This window comes from Halyomorpha halys, unplaced genomic scaffold, assembly GCF_000696795.3.
Source record: "Halyomorpha halys isolate HHAL.00 unplaced genomic scaffold, Hhal_1.1 Scaffold261.1, whole genome shotgun sequence".
In the NCBI taxonomy this organism is placed as follows: Eukaryota; Metazoa; Arthropoda; class Insecta; order Hemiptera; family Pentatomidae; genus Halyomorpha; species Halyomorpha halys.
Genome location: NW_027116513.1, coordinates 1,236,558 through 1,238,920, shown reverse-complemented (window position 1 = coordinate 1,238,920; position 2,363 = coordinate 1,236,558). Strand labels below are relative to the sequence as shown.

Below are 2,363 nucleotides of genomic sequence, written 5' to 3'. Positions count from 1 at the left end.
ATTATATACTTACAATTATTACAATATATTATTACAATGAAAATACAATATTATTACAATGTAAATACAATACAATAGAAAGAGGAATACAATATACAATACAATAGAAAGGACAATATAATATACAATACAAAAGAAAGAACAATACAATATACAAGACAACAGGAAGAGATGAGAGATAATAGAAAATAAATTAAATTACAACTGGAAAGAAAGAAAAATGAGAAAATAAATAAAAAATTACATAATAAATGCTACATTAAATATTATATATATATTCTTATCGAGAAGTGGAATTTCCATATAAAAAAAACATTATTGACACATAATTTGTGACAATGTTTATCAAATAAATGCAAATGATACTTCTGGCTCAGTTTTGGCTGATTTTCAAAGTTTGTATGTTATTTATTTTTCACACCACTAAATACAACTTTTAAATAATCTTGAAGCTATTCCCTCCCATGAAAATTAAATAATCTCTACATGTCCTTCCTTTGGCATTGATTATCTTTCATTTTACTAATGGTTATGGACAAACAGCAAATTTTAAACTTCATTAAAACACATTCTCTTCCCATTATAATTATTCAGTATTTTGATTTGTATGTCATGAACAGTGATTCGACTTAGTTTCTTTTTTATAAATAGGTTGAAATGGACTTGTTCCAACGTCCTGACTATTAACTAATTAAAATTATATTTTTTAAATTGTCATAAGTAAATTTAAACTTATATATTTTTTTTTAAAATTACTTTCATTTAACTATGTTGTATTTATTTTGTTCTTAATGTTATTCCATAATAATTTTTTATCTTATTATTTTATATCTCAAATATTATTTATATTAAAATATCTTTTATTTCTAGGATAAGACTACTCCAGAGGTCGAAGTAGACATTGATGAACTACTTGATATGGATGATGATAATCAGAGACGAAGGCATTTACAGGTAACTATTGTATTCATATTATTATTATTTAATGTTGTTATTAAATAATGTTTTTTTGATATTTCCTTTATTAAATAAAATATAGTAGAATAATTAACTTACATAGTCATCTTAAAGTAATGTTGATCCACTGATTTATTGTTTTAATGAGCTAAGTTTACATTATATTAATTTAAATTCTCAGAAAAGTAATTTCACATTAAATCAACCATTAAAAAAATTATTTTTGTCTCAAGGTTTTTCAAAACTGGTGAAATGGTATTGATGATCTGTGTAAATATAATGAATAGTAAAAAGTTTCAATATTGAATTTCACTTTTAGTTTTTGAATTATTTATTTTGAAAAATTCAAAAAAAAAAAAAATATATATATATAGTTTTCACATTATTTTTTAATCATGAAAAAGGTCTTGACTCAAAACAACTAGAAACTTTCCGATCCAAGCAAGTTGAACTCAAAAACCCAAAAAAATTCGTAATTTTTCCAATTTAATTTTAACTGAGTTTTGTATAATTATGTGCAAGAATTCATTAAATTTTTGACACTTATCATTTCAAACTGCTAGATTTGACATGGTAACTACCAGTAACTAAAAAATCACAATTGTTTCATTTTGTGTATATGTTGAAAAAATTATTAGAGCACTACACTTTTTTGGATTGCTTAAGAAATTAAATAATTGTCAATTTATTTTATTCATTATTTTTAAATATAATTAATTTATGGTAGAATCGTCATTTTTATGAGTGACATAAATGGATTATTAGTGAGTACAATAACACTTATGTTATGTACGTGACAAATCTCTTTAAAACTTTTTTTCTTGTTCTTTTTTAGGAGATCCTTTGTGATGCCAAAAAGTCACCTCTTGATGTGAAGGTATGTATTTAAATTTAATATTTCATTTTAATAATACTAAATTTTTAAATTATGGTGTAAACTAATGATTAGATGTAGATTAGGTTATTTTTGACATGGAGAAATTGTTTATAGAAATTAAGTTCAAGTATGTAAGATGCCATTATTAAGTTATTATTAAACCATTTATCATAAAATTTCATTGTTAATTAACCCTCATTGGTGTCATAGGAATTTCAAATCTATAAAAAATAAATTTTTATAAACTTTTAGTTTCATTTTAGTTCATCTTCAGAAAAAGAAAAAAAAAATTCAGAACCAGATAAGGAATAAAACCTCCGAAACATAAGAGTTACTTAGAATTTCTATTAATAGTCCTAGAACTGAAGTTTTAGTTTTCATTATGACCAACTTTATTATTCTTAAATGTTTTTTTAGTGTTATTCATTCTTATACTATTAATTATCAATCAGAATGATTGAGGAAAATTAGTCTTAGAACCTCGCTAAGTCTACATTGCAAAAACTATATATTACATAATAATAAATTT

General features: G+C 22.6%; 1 protein-coding gene across 1 annotated transcript in view; it reads left to right on the top strand.

The window, feature by feature from the left end:
• Positions 1–2,363, top strand: part of LOC106680434 (protein phosphatase 1 regulatory subunit 14B) — a 158,924-nt gene that overhangs the window by 152,885 nt on the left and 3,676 nt on the right. The window contains exons 3-4 of the mRNA XM_014420149.2: positions 871–954; positions 1,793–1,834. Coding sequence (XP_014275635.1) covers positions 871–954; positions 1,793–1,834 — 126 coding nt within the window. The remainder of the gene's footprint in view (positions 1–870; positions 955–1,792; positions 1,835–2,363) is intronic.